This window comes from Gracilinanus agilis, chromosome 6, assembly GCF_016433145.1.
Source record: "Gracilinanus agilis isolate LMUSP501 chromosome 6, AgileGrace, whole genome shotgun sequence".
NCBI lineage: Eukaryota > Metazoa > Chordata > Mammalia > Didelphimorphia > Didelphidae > Gracilinanus > Gracilinanus agilis.
Window position 1 is genome coordinate 296434011 of NC_058135.1, and position 23214 is coordinate 296457224.

At 51.3% G+C, this 23214-nt stretch overlaps 1 protein-coding gene and 1 non-coding gene across 3 annotated transcripts in view; both read left to right on the forward strand.

Annotated features, from left to right (window-relative positions):
* Positions 1 to 22808, forward strand: part of NAP1L4 (nucleosome assembly protein 1 like 4) — a 37843-nt gene extending 15035 nt beyond the window's left edge. The window contains exons 2-16 of one of the 2 annotated variants that reach the window (XM_044680451.1): positions 2079 to 2111; positions 3352 to 3404; positions 4392 to 4491; positions 4889 to 5030; positions 5172 to 5258; positions 6694 to 6822; positions 8783 to 8854; positions 10484 to 10623; positions 12133 to 12278; positions 13292 to 13314; positions 13814 to 13933; positions 16240 to 16269; positions 16638 to 16694; positions 18520 to 18554; positions 21864 to 22808. In XM_044680451.1, coding sequence (XP_044536386.1) covers positions 2098 to 2111; positions 3352 to 3404; positions 4392 to 4491; positions 4889 to 5030; positions 5172 to 5258; positions 6694 to 6822; positions 8783 to 8854; positions 10484 to 10623; positions 12133 to 12278; positions 13292 to 13314; positions 13814 to 13933; positions 16240 to 16269; positions 16638 to 16694; positions 18520 to 18525 — 1119 coding nt within the window. In that variant the 5' untranslated portion in view covers positions 2079 to 2097 and the 3' untranslated portion in view covers positions 18526 to 18554; positions 21864 to 22808. The remainder of the gene's footprint in view (positions 1 to 2078; positions 2112 to 3351; positions 3405 to 4391; positions 4492 to 4888; positions 5031 to 5171; positions 5259 to 6693; positions 6823 to 8782; positions 8855 to 10483; positions 10624 to 12132; positions 12279 to 13291; positions 13315 to 13813; positions 13934 to 16239; positions 16270 to 16637; positions 16695 to 18519; positions 18555 to 21863) is intronic. The other variant, XM_044680450.1, reaches the window with a different exon arrangement.
* Positions 5732 to 5857, forward strand: LOC123253172. The gene has a single exon (XR_006506560.1). It is a non-coding gene; the product is annotated as a small nucleolar RNA SNORA54 (small nucleolar RNA).
* Positions 22809 to 23214: the final 406 nt, after the last annotated feature.

Here is a 23214-nt window from a genome sequence, read left to right on the forward strand (position 1 = left end):
TGGCTCCAGAGAGAGACCCTTTCTGGCCTTGAGTCTCTATAGGAGGCAGAAGTTAACATCTAAAACTAACCCCCAGATGGCTTCTTTTTACAGTTTTTCTCTTATGAGATAATTTTGAGAATGAATTATGAACTAGGCTCCGTCCCCGTCCCGTCCCCGTCCCCCCCCCCCCCCCCCGTCATCTTTTTAGAATCTTGATTTCTGGTTCTAACCCTTCCCTTGAATGATCCATTCCAAACAGTATTTTAAAACTTCTCTTACTTTGGGGTTGGGGCTAATAATTAGCACAAAATACATTCAAATGTTTTTCATCCTATTTTTTTTTTCAGTGAACAAAACATATTTTCTCTTCCATTGGACTCGGGGTGGGGGGAAGCTCTTGTTAACAAACCTAGTTAAGCAAAAAAAAAATTCCCCTGTTGGCCACAGCCAAGAAACTGCCAGCCTCCTCTGCCCCCTGGCTTTTGGGAGCCTGCTTCAGAGTTGCTTCTCGAGAGCTGACGTTGCTCAGAAGAGTTCTTGAGGCTTTCAGAGGTGTTTGTCTTTGCACTGTTGAATGAAGTCTTCTGGAGAGCTCTGAAACCTTCCCCATAAGATACACGCTAAAGCGTCCCAGCCCATAGACTAGGAGCTGTTTTGTTGAGTCAAAGTAGAAAACAAATGCAAACTGTAACTAAAAGCAATCTTAGCTACAGAATGCGGGATTCAGAGACTAGTCTTGGCTAAAAAGCCACCCCTTAAATAACTCAAGAAACAAGCTTGATCTGGCTCCAGCCCACCTTTCTAGATTGGGTGAGCCGGAGGCTGCAAGGCATTTGATAAAGTTCCTCTGAACTTAGGGCCACGTGGCAGATGTCTAGCTGATCGGAGGGACTCTAAGGAGCAGATGCACCTTTTTGCAGGCTGCGTTCAAAAAGCTGTTAAGGGTTAGTGCCAGCCTAGATGGCAGTTTTCAGTGAGTTGTCCCAGGGATTTGTGCTTTGCAACATTTTTCTCAATGACATGAATAAAGGTGATGCCAAGCTGGGAGGAGTGGCTAACCCACTGGTCCAAAAAGATCCCAGCAGGCTAGAGTATTGGGCTAAATGGAATAAAACAAAATGGAATGGTAGGAAATGGAAAGTCTTTATATTTCAGTTTTTGGAAAAAAACAACTTCTTAAAATATGAGGTGGGAGAGAGGGCCAGCCATAGCTAGATAGAAGTTTGTCTGAAAAAGCCCTGGGGCGGAAATGGCCAATATTGCCCACACCCTTGTGTTCTGCTTTAAGAATCCCATCTGCATTTAGGGAGCTGGTTGCCCTGCTGCCTCTGGTGCGTGCATGCCATGTGTGGAATCTCAAAAGGCAGTTTTGGGCCCCCACCCTTTGGGCAAGATAATGAAGAGTGAGTTAGAGGGGGCAGCTGGGTAGCTCAGTGGATGGAGAGCCAGGCCTAGAGACGGGAGGTTCTGGGTTCAAATCCGGCCTCAGACACTTCCCAGCTGTGTGACCCTGGGCAAGTCACTTGACCCCCATTGCCTACCCTTACCACCCTTCCACCTATAAGTCAAAACACAGAAGTTAAGGGTATAAAGAAAAAAAAGAGTGAGTTAGAGAAGCCTCCAGAGGAAGGCACCCAGTATTGGGAAAGGCCCTGAAGTCCTACCATGAAACATTAATCTAAGCATGTTTTTCCTGGAGAAAAAAACGATTTGAGGGGACTCACCTGGATGGTAGCTATCTGGGAGAGGGATTAGACTTGTGTTCTTTGGCCTCAGAGAACCAGCCATGAGGTCAGAGTGGTGGAAAGGCAAAACCATCCCCTTGTAGGAAGTCTGAAAGCAAAAACTTGCTGCCTTCCTGTTGGGTGTGTTGTGATGAAACTCTTTCCGGGGTATGAGTTAGTGTGTGAGACTTTGAAGCTTCCTCCTACTGTGTGTGTGTGTGTGTGTGTGTGTGTGTGTGTGTGTGTGTGTGTGTGTGTGTGTGTGCACGCGCGCACATCACCTGGGAAGTGATTGTTTTTTATTTATTATTTTTTAATATTTATTATTTTATTTATTTATAAAACCAATTAACTATTGGTTTTAACTTATAGGTGGATAAAAATCCTTCAGATGGCAGATACCAGGTAAGTCTTTCTTGGCCAAGTGGATTTTCTTGCTAGAATTCTAAACTAGAGCGAATCGGGTAGGATGGCTCAGATGCTGTGTTAGCAAGTGCCCGTGTAGCAAACATTCTGTTTGAGGAAAAACAATAACGCCCAAAAGATAAAACCAAGCCACAGTCCTCCCCAGCCTCTTCACAGTTAGGTTGATGACCTGATTCTTTGAATCACCAGCCTGTCAAGGAGCTTGTGTAGTCCTTTGGATTGTCTTGGGGTTTGTGCTGTGCCAGAGGCAGCCAGGTGGCATCACAAGTGACTAGAGAGGACTGGGCTTGAAATCAGGAAGACCAGCATTTGAATCCTGCCTTTGGCATTCAGTAGCTCTGTGATCCTGCCCAAGTTACTTTAAAAACAACAACAACAAAACCCCTCACCTTCTGTCTTAGAATGGATACTAAGTATTGGTTCCAGGGCAGAAGAAGGGTAATAGCTAGGCAGTGGGGTGAAGTGACTTGCCCAGGGTCACACAGCTAGGAAGTGTCTGAGGCCAGAGTTGAATCGAGGACTTCCTGTCTCTAGGCCTGGCCTATCCCTAACCCTAAAATGAGCCACCTAACTGCCCCTAGACAGGTCGTTCTTTATGAGTCTGTTATCCGATCTGTCAAATGGGAATGATACTACCTAGCTCCTGGTTCATTAGGATTGAGTGAGATGGATATGTGAAAAGTACTTTGCAGACTTTAAAGGTGCTTCATAATCTTGTCAGCAAGTCAGAGTAGGGAGCTGTCACCAGCTGCCACATTTCATTTTTTGTTTTTCATTTTGTTAGTGGAGATGCTCTATTGTTCTTCCAACCCTGAGAGCTTAGTCCATTTGAAGTCCTATTTTGCTATTTTTAGGAAAATTGAAATCCAGTCAGGAGCCTTTCCTTTGCCGTATATCTAACATAGTTTTTGTTGGAACTCACTGTTGGGGGATAGTTTTCTTTTGTCTTCAACACTCCACTAGAAGTATGTAAAATGGTGAAAGCACGGCAGGCGAGGGGCCCGGGGGATGCTTCAGGGGACCCAGGAATGTCTGTTTTATGGAAGCTGCCCGAGGTTGGAAGACTGTTTTAAAAAAGCACGTTGCCATAAACACGAAGTCACAAGCTGTTCCTTATGATACGCCGTGTATTATAGCTTTTAAAAATTCACTCTGGTTGGGGTTTTTCTATCATTATGCAGCTTTCCTTTAAATTTTAATTTTTAAAATATTTTTTTAGTAATTCAGAAGATGTTCCTTCAGATTCCTTTGAAACTGCTAAAGCTGACAAAGGTAAGGTTACACTGAAGGGCTGCTGTTTAGGGGTGTGACAATTGGGGATCAAGAAAGTTTTAAACAGTGAGAGGATTTTATGTGGGCAGTTTTGGAGAATATTGAAAAGTTTTTCTTCACCTGCTTTTATAGAAAATCCCATATAAGAATAGCAGCTAGAATCCTGCAGGAATCGGGAGTGCTGTGGAGAGGGAGGCCTCAGTTTAGTTGCTCACTTTCTCGTCTAGATTCCAAATGAAGGTACCTGGTACCCAGGATTCCTTGTTCCTGCTAAGCGCCAGCTGGGCATTCGGTGTTCTCTGGTTAAGTGGGAGGTTTAATTTATAAAGTGTCTTGTCTTTTGAGTGTCTCTCTGTTTCTGTCTCTGTCTCTTGTTTCAAGCAATTTTCCTTGATTTCTGTGAGGATAAATAATAATGTAAGAAGGCAAGCATGCTGGTGCTCTGAAAGAAGTAGTTGTTGTCCCCTCCCTCTTACCTGTGCCTAAGAATCGTTGGAGGGGATGAGTTACGGTAGTGTTCAAACTGCATCGTCAGAAGAAATCCGTTGGTCCCACACAATGTAGCATTTTCACTCAGCTTGGTTACCTAGTATATTGTGGCCTGTTTTTCTGCCCAGACTTCATAACAGTTAGCGTGTGGGAGATGAAATAGCTACAGTTGAGAACGGAAGGTCTCCGGGTGGCCTCTCCCCCTTGGAGGAGCACTCAAGTTCCAGGCCCTTTTCCTGTCTAGTTTCTGTTTCTCTTCTGCCTGAGGGAAGCCATCTAGTTCTTCATCCTTTGGGCTGCAGCGCACTTCTCGCAGAGCATCCTTCATGAAGATACAGGACTACGTTTTTCTAAATAAAGATTTCCCACTTGAGTGCTGCTGGTCTTTCTTGCCCGTTGAGTAGTGGGCACCTTTTCGCCACCCCCTGGAGCTCGTAGCCCGTGACCGTTGGGGCTTGTGGTTGCACGGGGTTTTCACCTTCTGTCTTCTCTTTATAGAAAAACTTACAGACCAGGTGATGCAGAATCCCCAAGTGCTGGCGGCTCTCCAGGAGCGGCTTGAGAATGTGTCCCACACGCCGTCGAGCTACATTGAAACGTGAGTCCTGGGGACCCCCTTGAGAGAGCTCTTAGAGGAGAGGAAACCTCGGTGCTCACTGGGGGGAGGACAGGACTTCTGGGCTTTCTCGTTCGGTCTCCTTTTTGCTTCATCTTGAAATGGAGACACAATCACCAAAGCCAGTTTAGAGCCTAAGCTGTTGGGCTTTGAGTGGCATGTGTGAAAGGTCAAGCTCTGCCTGACCCAACATGGCTGTTGTCAGACTCTCCCGGGCCAGAGGCAGTGGGGATCCTGCTTCTCCTTGAGAGAAACGGCAGTAGCTCTAGTGCCCACCAGGGCTGGGCTGGGGGTGGTAGGAATGGGAAGGCGGGCCTGCTGCACCTTGGACACGTGCTGATGGGATTGTAAGCCTTCGTCCCCTTCTCTTCGTCATCAGTTTACCCAAAGCGGTCAAGAGACGCATTGATGCTTTGAAACAGCTGCAGGTGAAGTGCGCACACATCGAGGCCAAGTTCTATGAGGAAGTGCATGATTTGGAGCGAAAATACGCGGCCCTTTACCAGCCTCTCTTTGATAAGGTGATGCGCTGCTCTGAGAAATACCCCTGGATCCTCAGTACCTTGTTTCCATCTTAAAACCTGGACACTTCCAGGGCAGAGCTCCCAAGCGAGTGCTGTGGGTTCGGGTCTTCCCTCTAATAAGACTTTATTCTGATGCAGAGACGGGATTTTGTCACTGGTGATGTTGAACCTACAGATGCAGAATCAGAATGGCCCAGCGAGAATGAGGAGGAGGAGAAATTGGCTGTAAGTGAGAACTCCTGGAACTTTTGGATGCTGTTTTTCACATTCTTTAGAATGGGGGGGGGGGCTCATTTGTTTGTTTTTTCCCCAAAATGCTTCTTCCCACATAGAAAAAAATGCTTTTTAGGCAAATAAATTTTTAGGCAAAACTTGCTACAAGTGGTCGGCAAGCTGTATAAATTAGCAGTGGCTTATTAATAGGGTCACAGGAATTAGAAGGTAAACAAATGCCTTAAAGCTAAGTCACCAGAACCTGTAGCCGCTGGAAGAAAACCTGTGCCTGGCTACATGTTTGCGAGGTAGTTGGAAAGGTAAGAAACACTGGGTGGCATTGGAGGTTGGTGGTGCCGGTTTGGGGAGACTCGCCAGAGTTGAGAGGAAGAGAGTAATGTGGGTTAGCCCAGTAGGGAGTGCAGACAGGAGCTGCGAAATGATTGGCTACACCGTGCGGAAATTCTCCCCCAATAGATAGCACTTTGCACCGTTCGTAACCTGTTGACAGCTGTTTTCTGACGATGGGTTCCATTCCGGTGCTACAGTAACATCCCAAAGGAAGTCGAGATTGACTGGTGTCTTTCCGTATTCACATTTGGGAGACAACCTGAATTCTGCCCCAGCGGCCTTCACCGGGACTTTGGGGCCAGTCTCAGTGTTGGATCTTGGCAGAAGGGATTTCAGAGCCTCAGGTGGTTGGTGGGGGTTAGAGACCGAGGACTTCGTTTGTTGTTTTATACACCGTGTTTGGCCTCCCAAGAATCTCCCCCTCCTTCCCCCGTATCTCACCCCAAACAAAGCAATAGAAAACACTGAAATTGTTCAGTAGAATGACTCTCACTTCCAGGGTAAGTACTGAGAAGTGCATCTATTCCAACATAAATGATCCAGAACTAATCATTTTACATGATTGCATTCGGTCTGAATTCTGTTACCTTTTAATGCTGGTTCATTTGAACCTTGAAAGAAAGCACAGAAGAGTGATTGTTGGCACGTGCTCGATATCCTAGTTCATGTGAACTCTTGGCTTAGGAATTTACTTTTGGCAAGTTGGGTCTCTTCTCAGCCACCTTAAAAGTGCAGATCTCTATCGAAGAACCTGAAGGACTGCCCAAATGAAAGAAAAGCAAATGTGCCGGGACATTTAGACAAGCAAAGACAGTCCCTGCTATCAAGGAGCTTCCAGTCTAAATAGGGAGAGACAACATACAGAGGGGAGCGAGTGGTGGTCAGGAAGGGGTCCTGTTTTTCCAGGATTTGCCTACAACTGTCTTTAGAGAGCCTGGGGGCTATCTGTTCCCTTCAATATTGGGTCCTGTTAGGTGCTTTTTTCTCCATGCTTGTATCCAAGGGTTAGTATTTCCCGGTGCTCATATGTTACTTTGTGTTTGCAGAGGGAAATGCTTGCTGTTTTTAATTCTAATTTGAAACATCTCTCTTGCAGGGAGATCTGAAAAGCAAAGTGGTGATAGCAGAGAAGGAAGCTCCCGCAGAAGAGCCAAATCCCAAAGGGATTCCAGAATTCTGGTTTACGATCTTTAGAAACGTGGATATGCTGAGTGAATTAGTGCAGGTAATGAAAACCTTATGGCCCACCCAACCAGGGGCTGAAAGTAGAGAATAGGGAGTGCGATCCCTCCGTGTAAGTGAGTTATCTCTGGTGTAGGGTGGCAGCTCTTTGGGAGAGGCTCTTTCTTGAGCTCATCTTGGAAGCTGGCTCATTCTTGCTGTGTCCCAGACTCAGTATTCAGGCAGTAAGAGAGTCCCTGGCGTCTAGTGCTCATGATCACCTTCGTAAAGTGCCGTTGGTCATTTGTAGCCCTTATATTGCTGCTTAATAGCCTAATGGGAGGATATCACTGGACTTGGGGCAGTAGCCCTGGCAAAGGGACCTCAGGCTCTCATCTAGCCTATCTCGCCTTTCGACCCACTGAGGCTCAAACTCGAGACCAGAGGAGGCTGCTGCTCTTCCTCTGCCCTACTGATTTCTGAGTGTGAACTGTCAGTGTCAGCCTCTTTTTAGGACCCGTCACTGTGATTCTCTGGCAAAGTTAGAAATGTATCCATGGGCCTACTTTGCATTATGTTACTAAAATGGTGGCTGCCACAAGCACCTCAGTAAGTTGAATCAAATTTTGCTTTGACCTCCGTAATTATTTTTGGAGCTCTGTTCCCCAAGGAAAAAAAAATCTAACTTAAAACCCAGAGTTGGGATGTCTCATCTCACCCTGGGTGGCTCCGGGGTAGCCGAACGTCTGCTGGCATTTGTGATATCTGCCCTAGCAGCCATCATTGTAGTGTGTAAGCAACTCTACTCCTGAACAGCTGAATGGAGAATCGGACGGCGCCTGCTCTTCCACCTGCTGCCGGCCCCTGGCTTGCTCGGTCACAGCCCTCCGTGTGGGTCTCACTTAAACTCATGGGTGTGGCTGACTGGCAGATGGATCTAGGCTAGATTCTGGAACATTGTTTACCTGTTGGCAGAGACAGGATTCCATTTAGACCCAGGAGAGGCCCTATGGCTGTGGTGGCAAACCTATGGCACATGTGCTAAAGAGGACCTGCAGAGCCTTCTCTGTGGGCACATGAACCATGGCCTGCTGGAGTTCATTACTAGAAAGCAGGGGGATTCTGGCAGAGCTGCTTCCTTCTCCCTCTTCACCTGAGGACATTCCTTGCTTCATCTGCCCAGCAGCCCCATAGGAGAGCTCCCTCCCCTGTCTGGGGTAAAGGGGTGGGGGGGGCAACAGCACCGGGTCTTTAAAAGGTTTGCCATCACTGTCCTGTGGTCTCAAGCCTCGCTCCCAGAGTAGCTCCCTGGTGCTCATTAGCCTTGACTGGGGAGTCTCCAACAAGGGGAAAGATAGCTCGGATTGGGGAGATTCGTCCCTGTGACTTCTGGGGACCGCAAGAACAAGTTAGTCCTGCTTCCATATGGTGACTCAGCACAATTGGCATGCACCCCGGGTCTCCTCTTCACACAAAATGGGCCCATTTTTCGCTCTTTCCTCCCATGGCCTTGCCCAGACTCAGGATCTTTCCCAACTTGTGGCACCCAAATGAATTCACCTCAACTATTGGGACTGAGGACTTTTATTAAAAATTGTCTTATTCCCAAGGAGTTTGTAACTTGGTAAAGGACAAGGGGAGGGCCCATAGCAGGATAAAACAGCCTCAAAGCCATCTATACGATAGAATGTCCACATGCCTGGGAGCTGGCACAAAAGGATCTCCCAGAAGAGAAAAGGCACCATCTCTGGCTATGGAGGGTAGGGGGCTGGGGACGCCTGCGTCATACACCAGTCTGTGCGCCAGGGAGAAAGCTCCCTGGCCAAGCAGGCCAGGCCACCCACTCCCAGGTAGGCTTTAGCTTTCAGCATCTCCCACTGATATCCCTTGGATGTTCCCTGTCAAGCCACGCAGGATTCACTTACATTGGAGAGAAAACAAGGGGCCCCCTTGTGAGGCACGTCGAGAGCCAGTTTTTCTCTTTCCAGTCTGTGCTCGCTCACTGGCGTTTCCTTTGTGCTTAGGAGTACGATGAGCCGATTTTGAAACACCTGCAGGATATCAAAGTCAAGTTCTCTGACCCCGGGCAGCCCATGGTAAGTTTTGGGAGCTCCGCCTCGTGGGCTACGGCTAGGCCCTGCCATCTGCTGGATGTGCCCAGGCATCGGGGCCAGGCAAAGGACCTTTGTTAGAAGGATCTGAGGTGGATGCCTGGAGGCAGGCTACACGAGCGGGGGTGGGGTGCCCACTGCAGTTCAGGGGAAATCATAACAAGTAAAACGGAGAAGGCTGCAGAGAAAGGGAGAAGCCCCATGGGAGGCCTGGACAAGACTAGTGGAGAGAGAAAACCAGCCAGAATGACCCCACTTCCACTCCTCACCAGTAGGTGGCAGTCTGCCCTTGCTCTAGGGCGTCATTCTGCCGCAACTACGCTCTGAAAGGGAGGCTTTAGGGAGCAAACGGAGCTGTGAGGGGCCTTAGATTCACCAGAGAAGGCTAAGCTGGGGGGCAGCAGAGTGAAAGCCCTGGGGCCAGCCGGGACCAGACAGACCCAACAGAGGATCCCCCACAGGGCTGAGGACTGGCTTTCTCCTTCCTTAGGATACTTGGGGAATGGCAGGGTGGTCTTTCCTGTGGCTTCTTGTGCCACCAGATGGCCATCTGGCATCCACCTGGGGAGGGGGGATACCCCATCTGACAAACCTGCAGAAAACCTAGGTGAAAAGGTGGGTGAAATGGAGGGAGTCCCCGACAGAGGCCAGGGACGGTACTGGGGTCATGAGCGCCTTCAGAAATCCTCGCCCTCCGGAATCATGATGCGTCGGTTGTATGAAAAGGCCTGAGAGGGCATTTTATCCCAATCCCACCTTTTGGTGGGGGGCAGGGTGTGAGGGGGCTCTTAAACCTCAAATGAGAAACATCCAGATACTCATTGGCCTGGCACTATCCCAGACTCAGTATTGACTGCTGGTCGAGTGCTTGGCTTCATGAGAGGGATACGTCGGTCAGTCAGTCAGTCAACATTCATTTTGTCAGCTTGGCCTCCCCTTGGCTTCAGAGGGGGGGGGGGCGGTGTCTTATCACTTATCGGAGGGTAAACTTGACTCGTGTTTCTGAAGTGCCCACGTTTCAGAGTGAACTAGAGGCCAGGCACATGAGTCTGTGTATAGGTAGACTACAAGGGAGCTGCTGGGGGTGCTGCGGGGAGTTCTAGCAAGCTGGGGAGCAGGACAGCGGGAAGCACCTTCTGCAGGAGGTGGGCCTTGAGCTGAATCTTCCCAGAAAGAAGGGATTCTTTCCAAGGAGAGGAAGAAATGCCTGGGGGCAGCCCAGAGGAACCAGGGGAGGCCTGTCTGCCTGGACCTTAGGCAGAGAAAGGAAGCGCTAAGGCTGGGAAGGGAAGTCCAGGGTGCTAATGGCACCGAACGCCAAGAAGAGAAGTTTCCCTTCTGTGGGTACGAGGGAGTTCCTGGTGCGGTTGTGGGTGGGGACCGTGTGTGACCCAGCCGACCGACTGATGCTCTGGAGGGTGGGATGGGCCGCTGAGGAAGGGGAGGCAGATGGGAGGGCCGAGGGCATCTTCTAGAGCCGGTACCTGGTACCCAGAGGATGATGCTTGGAGCTCAGTGGTGGCAGGCCTTCAGGGCCTCAGGCTCCCCTCTCTGGGCCCGGAGGAGCAGTCCTCGCTCGTACCCTGGGTGACCCACATTTTGTTTTCTCCCCAGTCTTTCTCATTAGAGTTCCACTTTGAGCCCAACGACTACTTCACCAATTCTGTCCTGACTAAGACTTACAAGATGAAATCCGAGCCAGACACCACAGACCCTTTCTCCTTCGAAGGCCCAGAAATAGTAGACTGTGAAGGGTAAGGAGGAAGATGACGCTTCTCTCGGGAAGATTATTTGTCCCCCCATTCAGTGAGCATTTGTTCAGCTCTTACTGTGTGTCAGATGAGATGAGGGAGACACAGAGGCAGCCCCTACCCTCGGGAGACTTGGGATCTTTGGGATGGGGCCGCCACATGTTCAAAGAGGGAGAAGGAAAGAAGCAAATACTAAGTGTCTACTGTATGCTCAGCACCAACTTAAAATACTTTACAGATAGGATCTCTTGTATCCTCACACTCACCTGGGGAGCTCGATGCCATTATAACCCCCTTTCACAGTTGAGGAAACTTAGGCAGACACAGGCTAGGTGACTTGCCCAGGGTGACACAGCTAGTCAATGTTTGAGGCTGGATTCGAACTCTGGGTCTTCATGGTCCAAACTCGGCGCTCTGTCCATTGTGGCGTTAGCCATGAGAGCATATTCACGAAGAGCTCCTGGAGAGGGTGACCACTGGAAGGGAGTGGGGGGGGGGGGGACAAAGGCAGGAATCCCATGTGTGCATTAAGCAGCCTCTTCTGTCTCCACCTTTTGAGAATGGCCAATTTTCTTTATTGAATTTTTCTCTTTTACCAGAAAGTAAACAAAAGTAAATGTTTACCGCAGTCAGAACCTATTTCCTCAGAACTCGGGTCCGTTAAATGGCCTAAATGTGTTGGGCTTGGCATACTTGTTGCACTGAAAAAGCTCAAATTTGTGTGTGTGTCCCATGTGTGTCCGTCCGTGTCCTTGTTCATCCCTAGGGGTGGCTTACTCCCAGTGAGGCTCCAGATGACCACAGGCCTTCATAGAAACACTTGGACAGCTTGTCAGTGGAAGCCTGCTGAGCAGCTGGCTTTGGTCATAGGCCAAAGCTAGGGGCATGAGTGGAGGAAGGCTGGCATGCCTCACTGGCACTCACTCACTTCTGTGCTGCCCCCTCCCTCCTTTAACTTAAGCAGACCTGACCCCCCCCACACACACACACGCTTGGGGGGCGGGGGGCCAATCCCACTCTCAATAGAGTCAGCATGATTAGGAAGCATCTGCTGCACCTCCTTCCGGGGGCTTTTAGTGACAACTCCGGTGTCCACTTTGTTTTCTAAGGCTGTGGGAAAATTGGGTATACATTTGGGGTGGTAGGGAACCAGGTCGCTTCACCTCATTGACCCTTAGTGAGGGTTGTTGGGGCCCCCACCTGCCCTACCTCAGCAGAACCCCCGCCCTGACAGGATTGTGGTTCTCGACGAAGGAGTAGGATAGGCCTGGCCATAGGCGCCCCGTGGTCATCGGCTTTCTGACGTTCTCTGGTTGGGGATCGTTAGACTTGTGCTGTCATGGCCACTCATGAACCTTTTAGGAAGCAGCTTTTCCTTGAAGTAGACTGGCCTTGTCTGAAGCTTGGGGACTGCTGGGGCGTAGCAGGGCCAGCTCCTTCCCAGCCTGCTCACTCAGCTAGGTTGGGGGGCTCGGAATGTGTTCGTGCCGTGAATGGGTTCTGCTCCCTCAGGTGCACTATCGAGTGGAAGAAGGGCAAAAATGTCACTGTGAAAACAATCAAGAAAAAGCAGAAACATAAGGGCCGTGGCACCGTGAGGACAGTCACTAAACAAGTCCCCAATGATTCCTTTTTTAACTTCTTTAGCCCCATCAAAGGTAAGGCCTGCCCTTGACATCTTGACCCAAATTAGGCACTTTTACAGATTGACTTTAAAAGCTAGTCTGAGGGGGCAGGGCAGCTTGGTGACTGAGTGGCCTGAGCCAGGCGGTCTAGGGATGGGAGGTCCTGGGTTCAAATACGACCTCAGACCCTTTCTAGCTGGGTGACCCTGGGCAAGTCACTTCATGCCCATTACCAAGGCCTTACCCTCTTCTGCCTTGGAACTAGTACACAGTTTTGATTCTGAGATGGAAGGTAAGGGTTAAAAAAAAGTCTAGTCTGTATCCTAGCTAGGGATTCACTGAAGCGGGGAGACTTAGGATACAGGCTTTTGATGTGACTCCAAGAAAGGGGACCCTGGCACAGTACCCACAGAGCCAAAGCTCTTGCAGCTACCCCGCACCATGTCTCTAAAGAGGGGGAAACCAGGCTGGGGATCTAGTCCCAGGCGGGCCATGAGCTCCAAGATGCTGTGGCAGAATTTTCTCTAGTGTCTGATTGAGGTTCTGACCCGAGGAGGACGCTCACAGCCCAGAGAAGCTGATTTTCTGCTTCCTCCATACTAGTGTCCCTGTGGGGCTGGGTGGGAGTGCTTCCTGCTCCCTTCTTATTCTGATGAGCACATTACAAATACATCTGCTCCAGTGGCCCTGCTGGGCCCTGTATCATCTGCACATGCCCATACTTGTAGCCCTGGGGAATGACCAGGCCAGATCAAGTCCATACCCATTCCTTCCATTTACAGGAGAAGGAGGTCAGGGTTGGGCGTGTGGGAAAGAGAGACTGGCCTTGATCATTGGGGAGGAAGTGCTCAAACAGGTCCCAGATATCCTGGGGGGCCTCTTTCTTGAAGTGTTCAAACTTAGTCATTTCCAGTGGAAAAAATCATTAAATGGATTAGAGTGGTGAAATGTTTGATTTCCTCATTAAGCCAGTTGGGCTGGGGCTGGGGACGGCCGTGCAGGGCATTTTAAAAAAATTAATCGGATTTTTTTCTTTGTTTTTATAGTATCTGGGGATGGAGAGTCGCTGGTAAGCTTGTTCTACAGCTTCGTTTATTCTCAGATTGCTGTCTTAGACTTTTCTGTGTTCTTCAGCACTGGTCCTAGGACAATTCTCTGTGTCCCCAGTCCAGTGCTGGATCTGGGTGTTGTTTGTGGCGGTGGCAGCCCCTCTCCAGAGGTACTAGTCCAGGAGCCCAATTGCTGCCTCTCTTCTCCACTTATCAGGACATCTGAAAGGTGGAGCTCGCCAGCTCTCTAAATAGCCCTGGAGGCCTTTCCTAAAGGATTCTTAATAGGAGAGCTGAATATTTCAAAATGGCTCAAAGGTCACGGGTAGTGCTGGAAGCCAAGCCAGTGGGCTTCTGTCCTGTGCAGTGACCAGAGCTGGTCCTTCATGGATCCTCATGACCAAAACCAACTGGCCGCTCTTCTTAAGAAGCTAATGGGCACAGTTAGCATTTGGGCTTTTTCTCCATTGCGAACGGGAGACTGACATTGGGTAGTTGATATTGAAGTTTTCCCTGCAGGATGAAGATTCCGAATTTACATTAGCTTCAGACTTTGAAATTGGACACTTCTTCCGTGAGAGGATAGTTCCCCGTGCAGTCCTTTATTTTACTGGAGAAGCCATCGAGGATGATGATAATGTATGTATATCAGTATCGGTGGGGGTCGCTGCTGGGTCTGGATGGGTGTGAGCATGCATCCGGGTCTGGAGTCAAGGGCTTCAAGCCACGGAGGGTCTCTTGGAGCTCTGCCGAGTCATGGAGTCCTCAGTTTTAGAGAAGGAACCGAAGACCCGAAGGGTTGTGTTATCTCTGAGAGCTTGGACAGTAGAAGGACTGGGAGCAGAAAGCAGACCTGATGCCTAGCCAGGGCTTCTCTCCAATTTACGGTGATTTTGTGTACTTGCGTCTTTTAATGTTGTGTGAGAGGAAGAGAATGTTTTTAGTTTTGCTTTCCTCGGGACAAACATCTGGCCCACGTGTTTGCTTGCTGGTGTCCGGGTGAGAGTCTGCTCTTTCCCCAGGGGTCCTCCCCTCCCTGTTGGAATAGCAAGAACCAGAAGGGGGTTTTGACTGCCATCTCGAGAGAGCTTGTTGTTCCTTGGATCATTGGTCTGTTGACGTGTAACCTCTGGGGTTCTCTAGGAATTAAACTGCCAGCAGCTTGGCATGTAGCTTGGTGCGTTCCAGTCCAAGTCTAGGGAAATAGGAGTGTGTACACCAAAGGCTGACCTGGTGCGTTTCCTTCTTCCTCCCGTTCCTAAGAGGCACTATTTGGGCTCGTGGCTCCCACACTTGATAGATGCAGCCGTCATCAGGAAGCCGTCCCCTTCCTTGGGCAGCTGCCTCACTGGCCGCTTTGCTCCTGCTTTCCCTCTGTTGAGCCGTGCTCATTAGGCCGTTTCCCTCCTTGGTCGTCCTAGCTTCATAGACGTAGAACTGGAGGGACCCTTACAGACAACGACATGGAAGCCCAGAGGTGAGACAGGCAGAAGAACTGTAACTTGAGCCCAGCTTCCTTGGGTCCCTACCAAGGGAGCATGAGGGGAAGGTACAGGGAGAAACGTTTTTATTGGCGGCCTGCCCGGTCTTAACCCTCATGGCTCTTGTCTCTTGTGAATGGAACCATGGAACCTTGGGCCCTTGTACGGACCACTGTGGTGGCTCCCTCATGGGACAAGGCACCAGTGTCGAGAGCTGACCTACAAAGGAGCAGGCATTGTTCTAGAACAGGACATTGGCTCTCCAGGGCTTGGAAGGCGCCAGGGAAGGCTTCCTGGAGGAGGTGACATTTGAGGTGGTCTTTAAAGAAAGGGTGGGCATTCAGCGAGCAGGGGTCTTCTCTGGCTTTCGGCCCGCTTGTTCCTACCCGATGCAGGATGCCTCATCCAGTGTAGGCAGACTTACCAGTGAGGATCCCCCTGATCTTTAAACCTCGGCTAGCTCTGGCCAACCCCGCAGCCAGGACAAGGACGCTTTCCTGAGCGTTGGGACAATAAGAGAGCCTCATTCTTGTTTTGAGGACCAGCCCCTTGAGTTCAGGTTCTGTTCGGTTCATCCACACACACTGATGTTGCGCAGACACGGGTCCTCGAGATGGAATGTTTAGTTATTAGCGGCTCAGTGCTGTCTCCTCATCTCACACGTAAGTCCCCATCGAGGTGGCCTCCAAGTGCCTCTGACTGCTACAAGTTTGTGTGACCCCGAGCAAGCGTGCTGGGCTGCAGAGCCACATTGGTAGAAGGAGTTTCCTTACCAGGGAGATCCCGAGGGTGGTTTCCTCGTATCCCTGCCTTTCACACCAGGTGACTGCGGATGCCCTCCCAAGGGCTCTTAGCTACCCAGCCAAGTGCCTGACTGACTTCAGGAGAAATTGGTTTGAGATAAACTAGTGTCATAGCCTGGCGTGTGCCAAAGGCTTTACTTGTTCTGTGCCAAGATTTGTACTCTACAGCAGAAAAACCAGTGTTTGCCTCTCCTTGCCAGGATGTCAAAGGAGATGTTGTAGATTTGCTTAGACCGGCCTTGCAGAGAATTGAAAGACAAGGAACTCTCATAAAGATCTTTTCCAGCCTTACCACCCCATGAACTCGGGTGGGTGGGGGCAGGCAGCTCTCTAGTGCCCTTTTCCCAACTGGATCTGATCAGCAGGTACCCATGGCTTGTGTGTGTCTCCTGGCCACTCTCTTGGGCCTTTTCCCTTCCCCACCGGAGCAGTCAGCTTCTTGTCCCTAGCCAGCTGGGAGAGGCCAGACTCCTCCTCAGTGCTGTGGTCAGCTTTAAGGAACTCTGGCCTCTGCTTCTCAGCAGTGGGTCCTTGCTACCACAGTGAGTATAGGGCAAGATTTCCTGTGGCTTTTGGGAGTGGGCACCGTCAACCAAAGTCATCTTTGAAGCCGAGGAGCTGTTCTGGTCTCGAAATCTAAAAGTGTTTTTCCATTTTTCAGTTTGAAGAAGGCGAGGAAGGGGAAGAAGAGGTGAGATCTGTTCTGTGTTACTTGGGGGATTTGTCGTAGGTTGTCTCAGGGCAAGGGGAGACGCCGTGACCTGGGCCGTAAATACTTTGGGTTGGGTTTGGGGACCACGCTCTTACTTACCTACGGCAGCAGCGAACTTGTCCCACTTTGTTCCATCTGTAAAATCGGGCCCTGGCCCCTTGAGGAGAGTACCGGTTTGATGCTGGATGAGATGTCTGCCATCGTCCATTTGGGTCCTTTTAAACCAAGTGATGCCTCTGCTGGGGAGCCTGGGGGGTGTTGAAACATTCCTGGTTTGCCTGGGGGCCTGGGGAGGGCTGCTGCCAAGAAACCTTTCCTTGACTTATCGTTGTCTTTCTTGTTCACAGGAATTAGAGGGTGAAGAAGAAGGAGAAGAAGAAGATGAAGCGGAGAATGATCCCAAGGTTAGTGACCTTCATGAATCAGATCAGGCACAGGGGGAACCGGGGGGGATATTTCCCCTGATGAGATCCTAGAACTCAGCCCTTAGTTTGGGGGTTTTGGTTTTTCTTGAACTTGTGGCGTCCTGGCGCTCAGACATGAACAACTGAAGGAGCATGTGGGGTCAGTCGCCTTTAAGGTGGACGTGGACGCCTGTGGCATCTTTTCTCCTTTGAGCTCTCCCAGCCAGGCCCTGTTTTAAACAGCTGTTGAGATGGAGGCTCGAGCCTCTGGGAAAGAAAGATTCTGTCCCTGGGGATTTCTAAAGACAGGCTGAGCAGTGGTTTCCTATGGTAAACTGGAGGTAACCTTTTTAGAAGTCGTCTAGTGATAAAACGACAAATTCTAGAGTAGTGAGTCATCTGGCAAAACAGGGGTTTTCCTTTACGGTTTTGCCTCAGCTGTCCCGTAATGCACACACTTATTTCTCTATCAGACAGAATTCATCAAGCCATAGCGTGTATTTTCTGCCTGCAGTCCATCCTCCACCTCACTGTCTAAGCAAAAGACAAACCGATCCCAGCCTGGCTGGATTCTAAATAAATAACAGTCATTGCTGTCTGGCAGGAGATGAACTAACTTGCTGCCTGCATGGGACACATCTAATCTGGGCAGTGAATTCAAGCTTTCCTTGGCTGTTTGGGCTCTGTGTGTCTGGTTAGCTGGCATCATCTCCCCCCACCCTGAAGCTACCAAGAGGTCAATGGGAGGCCCAGGCTGACCTCGGATCATTAACTCTAACCGCTGCCTACTTCATGTGTGGGAAGGAAGGACCAGGTTGTCGGGAAAGGGCTGAAGTTGGAAGTCGAGGGGGTTTTCTTTTCTTTTTTTACTTTGCCGCATAAATAGTTCTCTGGGAGTTAGGCAGATAGAGACTCATCTTTAAAAAGGAGCCCCGAGGCAGTCAGTGAAGGCATTTGTGTGCTTAGCACCAGCCTAGAGGGTTCGAGGAACATTCCTTCCTTTTCCCCGTTGGGAAAACATGTCCCCTGTCCAAGAAGCAATTACCCAAGCAATGCATGCAGGGCAGCGGAGAATTGGCCATTTGGGGGCATAGAGACAAAATTATTATCAAGTTGTCCTGGGTTGCTTTGAAGTTGGTGGATCTCTGCCCTCGTGCAGAGGTGCGAGGCGGGTGGCATCAGACCACCCCGTCCTCCCCTGCACACACCCCAGATCCCTGCTGGCAAAGGTGCTGGCGTTGCTGCCATTTTCAGGTCCTTGATTCTTCAGCATTTGCCCTCCTCTCCTCTGCTAGTGCCCGGCCATAGTGGCACTCGCCTTTCTTCCAGTGTTAGTTATCTTCTGGAAGAGCCCCCTCTCCCCGATGGAGTACCCAGCTCCCAGGCACTGGTTCCCTCACAGAGTCCGTGCTGAAGGGAAGGTAGGCCCTGAAGGGCGTTAGGGTGTTAGGGTTGACCACACAGGGAAGTCTGCCTTGGGCAGGGCCAGGATGCAACCTTAAGAGAAAGAAAGGGCCTCTTGGTTGGCGGACCTTGCACACACCTTCTTCTAAGTGATAAATGTCCCTGGAAGGATTTGTAGCCTCAGAAAAGCTCTGGGGGAGCAGAAGCCAAATCGAGCAGCATCTCGTAGCATTAGGGGGTGCTCTCAGCCCCTCTGCAGGGAAGGGCCCAGCGTGCTGTGCTGGAGCAGCCCCGCTGCAGGGGACTATCTGCAGAGCTAAGTTTCTCCAGAAATTGTGGTGGTTTTCCTCCTGTATGATTTTGCACATTTCATTGTCTTTCATGCTGACGGTTCCTTTCAATTTTTTTTTTCCCCATTTAGGTGTAATTTTTGTCTGTTTATCATTCATATCATAGGTAAGGTGGAATTCCCTTCATCCCTAACTTGAAAGCTGATGACCTGTAGCCAATATGATGTGGGGTTGTTGACTTGCTGGATAAAGGGAGGATGAAGCCCAAGCAGACCAGAGAGGACAGGCGCTTTGGAGCTAGGTGGTTCCCACAGGAGTGTGTTTTTCCAGGGAACGTGTGTCATGTGGCATTCGCAACTTCAACACTGAATGTTTTTGGCTGGATTCAATCAGGCTACTGCTTCCTGAAGCCCAGCCTTCCCTCCTGATCAAGGCAGTCGAGATAGGAAGGTGCTCTGTGCAGTTTGTGTGCTCCCCTGAGAAGCCCGCTGCTTGGGGGTGGGAGGACGCCCCTTCCCCAGTGTAGACACACGGACCCTTCCGAGATCAGAAGGATGAGGGGCCCGCTGGGCTAGGCTAGGGCGACTGCTGCCGCTTTTTTCTTTCCTCTGTCCCTTTTTCATTTTGTTCTCGAGTTTGTCAGGAACAGATGTCCGTAGTCCGGTTAGTCCAGACAAATGTCAAGCAGATGGTGCGTTTGCAAAGATGCAATCGAGCAGGAAGATTCTCTCTTTCATTTCTAGTCAGAATGGCTCTAAGAAGGCGCCTGGTGGATTTGTGTTTCAGTCATGGTAGCTGTTGGGTGCTCTAGCATTAAGTTCATGAAGAAGTTTGTGATACTAAGAGGTACTCGGACTAGAGCGAGCTGAGGTTAAAGCACCCAAGGCTGTCCATCGCTAGTGACCCTCTGCCGTCCAGGCAGGTGACCCTTCTAAGGATGCTTCTCTGAGGACATCGAGCTCTCGGGGTGCAACCAACCAGCCGTGCCCAGGAAATTGGCCCCTGGGAGAGAAAGGCCTTGCCTGCATCCACAGGATCAAACAGATCTGGTCCTCGAGCCTTGGGAAAGTCCCCGGGGGGTGTGGAGGCAAAGGGAAGAGCTCCTTACTGAGCAGACTTAGCGGTCAGAGGTTCTGAGAACCTGGAGAACATGGATCCCGTTGGTCCGGGGGAGTTTGGGTTGTCGGAAAGGGGCTCGTTTACCCCCTTGAACGAGTGCTCACTCGCCCATCTTACCTGACATCAAGTCCACGTTCTTATTTGAGAACCCAGTTTTGGTGGCCCTAGAATTAAGCTGGCTTTGATCCTTTTTGAGACGTGGGTGATTCCATGGGGCTCACCGAGGACATTAGCCTGATGGTCAGCCCTTGTCTTTGACTTGGCGCAATAGGAAGATACTGTGGACTCGCTCTGGCTTTCTCACAGACTTCTCTAGAAAATCCAAAGCATTTTTACTCTTTGAAAAAGCAGCAAATCCTTCTTGTGCCGCAAACACATAGTTTTGGACTTCAGGAAGCTCCCTTTGTAACCCCTGAGTGGGGGCGCAGGTGGCCTTGAGCCAGATCCCTTTTGGGGCCTTCCTTCACCGTCGCCCTTTGGTTGTCTGGGCTCCTCGGGACGCCTCTTCCTGGGGCAGCTTCGTGCACAAAGATTTCACTTTTCCTTAGATGTGGGGATCACCGCCAGGGGACCCCGGTTTTCTGACATCATTCCCTCTTTGCAAGGCTTCCCCATGGAGACTAGGCATGTGCTGACGGGCATGACAGGGGACAATAAGGAGATTTTGCGGGGTTGCGAGCCAGGCAGTTTTTCATTCAGACTGTAAATACCTCATTCTGGAGTCATGGTGGCAGCTCTGCAATTGAATGTATGTCACGACAAGTTCTTGTACCCTTAGGTGGGTCTGTGGAAATGTTATAGCCCATTCTTTTCCCTGGTGCCATGCCATGCCAGTCCTTGTGCCCATTCATAGCCACAACCCACTTAGGAGCAGGTGTTCCGTTTATTTGCAGCTTCCTTTTGGCCCCAGAAAGCTGGTGGAGACCCTTCTCCAGGTTGGTCAGTGGGGCAGCACTGACCTCTCCCTCTGTTAGACTGGGCAGTGCCTTGTTCTGAAGCTGGTGCAGCATCATAAAGGCTGAAGGGCTCTGGTTGGATTGTATCCGATTCCCCTGCTCCTGGCAGTGCCCTATCCAAGTGGGAGGTGGCTAGTGATGCAGCCTCAGAAGGCCACTTGGCGGCTGGCATTCTGCTGCCAGCATCTGTCAGGGAGGAAGTGAATTGAACGAGCGGTTTCAGGAGCTGCCCCTGGAGTCAGCATTTCTCCCTAAATGCTTGGGCTTATCCAGAGGTGCCTTGGAGCCATGTGGAGACAGACTGACCTGGGGGAGCCTCCGAGGGCCCTCCCGGGGCTTTTCTTTGGAAGCACCCAGTGCTTGGTGTGGCCGCATCAAGTCACACTGACAGGAAACCTCGCAGGACTCTCTTTCTCCCCCCGATAAGTTTCCAAGTTGAAAGGAGAAGTGGTCATGGGTGCTTTTGGGGTGAATGAAGTGTTCAGGGAGGCCCTGCTTTGTCTCTTAGGCCGAGGCGGATTAGACCGTTGTCCGGAGCTGGAGTGGGCATTAGCCAGGCCTCTCTGGGCTTGCCTTGGATGTCCTCCTCCCCCAGCTGCCTCAGTCCCTCCTGAATCTGAGAATTCTGTGGACAGGACAGGGGAGTCCATCGCAGAGTCCGCACAGACCCTAAATGTATGCCCCGAGGGAAGGTTTGAGGTTGTTGTGCTCTTCCCTTCCTGTAGAGGCTCGAGCTCATTAAGTCCTGGTTCTGGTTCTGGCCCTGACCATTGGCTTCGCTGCCCCAGTAAAGTTTCTGAAAGGGCAGCCCCGGGGTTGTCTTCAGAGCTCTGGCAGCGCAGGGTAAGGCCCTTAGAAGTTCAGGAAGAGACAGGCAGGCGCAGCCCGGGTCTGCGATGTCCCCGCTCTGGTCCGATGTCTCACGGGGGGACTTTCATTCCTTCAGGGCTTGAGTCCTTGTTAGAAAGGCCCCGGATGGCTCCGGCACCCACTTTCTGTGAGTGTTTGCCTTTCAGCGTGGGACGTGGGGGACTGTTTCTTCCCCTTCCTCAGCACACTTCACAGCTTGGCTTTCTAACTTTTCATCTGGGAATAATGGCCCGTGGAAACCATTTCCAGTCAGCCCGGGATTGGGGGTTTGGCGTTTTTTCCGGTTTAAGGCTCCGTGAAGACGAGCGAGCGCCGCGCCCTGGGAGTGGTTGGCATCCACCCCGGGAGGTGTGGACGGTTTTTCAGAGCGCACGTGCACGCTGGCATTGCTTCTCTGGGGTCACCGTGGATGTGGAGGGTCAGGTCGTGGAGTGCGGGCTCACCGGGGGAGCGCGTGGCTTGTTGGGGTGCGGGGGGGCCTCCGTGGGGGTCCGAGGCCGCAGGCTCAGGGTCTCTCTTTTTCTTGGCAGAGAGAATGCGGCCAGCCTGCCGAGTGCAAGCAGCAGTGACGCGTGCGGATGCGCGCCCCCTCGTGAGGCCGGGACACCTCGGGATGCCCAACGAACGAACGCCTTGGGACCCCCGGCCCGCGGGCCGGGGGGTCACTGCTCGCTACAGCACAATCTCACTAACAACGCTTTCGGTTAACTTGTTTTCAAGTGCGTGGTTTTCACTTACACTTTTTTCTTTTTTCCTTTGGCTTAATTTGTACAGTGTAACTTTGATGCATTTCGCAGATAGGAGGTTTCAGTCAAGCGCCCTCTGCCCGCCGGTGCCCGCCTGGCCAGCCAGGGAGGCGGGCAGGTGCCCACCCAGGTGCCAGAGCATATTTGTAACCCGGTTAAGACAAAAAGGGAGGACGCTCACACACGTGACCAAGACCCCCCGCCCTCGCCAGCCCCAACGGCCTCACAGCTGGGGGTCCTGGGCCCCGCTGGGGGGCCGCCACTCCATCTTCCTATTTATTTCCTTATGTTTGTAAGTACTTGGAACCCGGGCTCCCGCTCATCCGGAAACCACGTTTGTGTGACCCAAGATGTGGCCTCCAGACCGGGAGCCGGGCCGCAGGAGGCGCAGGAGGGCACCGAGCGGGGCCGAGGCGGGGGGCCTCCAGGCCAGGGGATGCCCTCAGGGCACGGGCAGGTGTCGGGCTCCCCACCTTGTTTCAGGGCTCTGGGGTGGGTTGGTTCGTTCTGTCCTTTGGTGGGTGCGTAGGATTCGAATGCCCCTTCCCGTAGCCCGTCTGATGCCAACCCCCAGCCACCATTGACTAGCAGCTTATCAACACTGTGAGCAGGCGTGTAGAGTGCTCGGCCTTACCTTCCACGATCCACATTTGTAACTTAATAATAGACGACGGTGTTTTCAATTTGTACAGAATAGTTAGGGTATTCTATTAAAGTTGTGAAACATGAGCCCGCCTCTCTCCTGCCTCCCGCGGGCGATCTCCAGGGAGGGGGCCCGTTAAGGAGCAGGTCCCACCCCCAAACGGCGCCGTCCCGCAGGAACTTGGTGGGAACTTGCCCTGCGCCCACGCCCGGCCCGGTGGAAGCCGGGGGCTCTGATTGGCCGCATTTCAGCTTTAAAGGGGACCCTCTTGGGATTTTCTTGGCGAAGATCCTGGCCAGGTTGGCCGTGTCCTTCCCCAGAGAAATGGAGGCAGACGGTGAGGTGACTGGCCTAGAGTCGCCCAGCCAGTAAGCGTTGGAGGCTGGCTTTGGGTGGTGCCGGCGACCTGCCTGTGGACATCGAATGGGGTGGGGGTGGGGTGACGTGGTTGGCCGCAAGGAGCCCCGACTCCCAGGGATACTCCGAGGACGA